Raw genomic sequence first — 1872 nt, forward strand, 5'->3', positions numbered from 1 at the left:
GTCTGGTTTCTATTGGTTATGAAAGAATGAATACTCTTGCCTTTGTTGAGGCAAACTTTCACACGTGCCATTGCAGGCCAGTCATAAGCGAGAAGATGTGACTGAAACAAGTGGACAAGGCGCAGGTGTAACAAGTTTGCCTCGAGTATTCATTCTTTCACAACAACACATACAACATCGAGTTATTTTCGGAGTTCGTCTTTTTCATTTTCTTTTCTTAACAACATGTTTGCAGATCCCGCGGACAGTACTTTTTCCGTAGCCGCCATAGCTGGAGGTGCAGCTGGTGGTGTTGCTGTCATCGTCCTGATCGCTGTTGTCGTGTGGCTTTTATTACGCAAGTGGAGGCTACAGAAACACAAATCTCACGTCCACCAAGCCAAGGATGACGACGGTAAGCTCAAGCCATACAGCTTTTTGCAATATTAATGATAAACGATAGCGAGACTTGCACCGCCTAGCGGTGACCTTACGAGTAGTTTTTTACTGCTGATATGACGAAGCTACCGAGACAAACGTCGTTCTGGAAATTCTTTGTCGGTTTCTGGGAGACGTGCACGAAAGGCGACACAAGGCTTGCGTGACGACATTATTCATTTTATGACGTCTTCTTTGTTTTGCTTTTGTCGTCAGAGGTTTCACTTTGAAAGAGAGGGTCAGGAAGAGACGGTGTAATTTGTCTTAAAATGCAGCCAGAGTGCGTGCTATTTTCTTAAACTGTAAGTCGGGTAGAGGTGATGGTTGTGTGACTATGGGATGATCTGAGAAACAAATGGAAATATGCAGACTGTAAACAAATGATAACAGATTATTCAATCTCTCTCTCTCTCTCTCTCTCTCTCTCTCTCTCTCTCTCTCTCTCTCTCTCTCTCTCTCTCTCTCTCTCTCTCTCTCTCTCTCTTTCTCTCTCTCTCTCTCTCTCTCTCTCACACACTTTTTCTTGTTTCAATAACTGATTAAAAACATGGAGATTGTTTTAGGTTCTTGTTTGTTTTACAGATTTTGAAGAACACGAAAACCCTCTCTATGGAACTGAGGACGAAACAGAACCAATACCACAGTCTACTTCCAAACCCTTCACTGTTATACAGTTATGTACCCCTAACAATCCAGATAACACTGCACAGACACCTTCCATAAACAGCAACCTGCACCAGACCGCAACCGACAATGACCAAAGCACTGAAGAATACGCTGTGGTAGAGACCTCGAAGTCGCAAAGGGTAGCAGCTCCTTCTGACGCCAGCAACACCTCAGTGACTGAATCAACTCATGCTACAGCTGTCTCTGGCTCCGCTACTGCAGGACAGCAAGACCAAATCCTGGCTAAGTCAGAAAATGTTCCTGAAACAGGAACCAAGCGGTCTGCTGCTGCAGGGGTGTTTGAGGTCACTCTCTTCTCCAACACAGCGACTCCAGGTTCCAGTGGTTCTCTTGTCAGAGTTGGCTCAGACCCACCCTCGACTAAGCAAGACCAAAAGAACCAGGATATAAACACTGCCCTCTACGCCGACCCAAACGGAGAAGATGCGTGCAATTCGAATCCTTACGAGTTTACAACAGACAGTTCTACAGAAAATGCAGCAGAGAGCAAACCAAAGATACAGCCAAAGCCAGCCCCCAGCGGAGATGTTTACGCAGTGGTAGACAAACCGGGAGCCCAGATCAAGCAAGCTCAAAGTGGGGATGTCTACGCAGTGGTAGACAAATCGCGAAACAAGCCCCAGGAAACAACGAGTGGAGATGTATATGCAGTTGTGGACAAGACCAAAACGCTTCCGGCTTCAGGCCTTTTGCAAAAAGGTGTGTATCATTGATATCGATAAAGTGTGTGCGTATACATGTACAATGCAGTTTGTTGTGCAGTTTCTT

At 45.5% G+C, this 1872-nt stretch overlaps 1 protein-coding gene across 1 annotated transcript in view; it reads left to right on the plus strand.

Moving 5' to 3' along the window:
- Positions 1 to 225: 225 nt before the first annotated feature.
- LOC138974719 (uncharacterized) overlaps positions 226 to 1872 on the plus strand; it is an 11753-nt gene continuing 10106 nt past the window's right edge. Inside the window, exons 1-2 of the mRNA XM_070347442.1 lie at positions 226 to 394; positions 1000 to 1803. Of these exons, the coding sequence (XP_070203543.1) occupies positions 226 to 394; positions 1000 to 1803 (973 nt within the window). The remainder of the gene's footprint in view (positions 395 to 999; positions 1804 to 1872) is intronic.

This window comes from Littorina saxatilis, linkage group LG8 (genome assembly GCF_037325665.1).
Source record: "Littorina saxatilis isolate snail1 linkage group LG8, US_GU_Lsax_2.0, whole genome shotgun sequence".
In the NCBI taxonomy this organism is placed as follows: Eukaryota; Metazoa; Mollusca; class Gastropoda; order Littorinimorpha; family Littorinidae; genus Littorina; species Littorina saxatilis.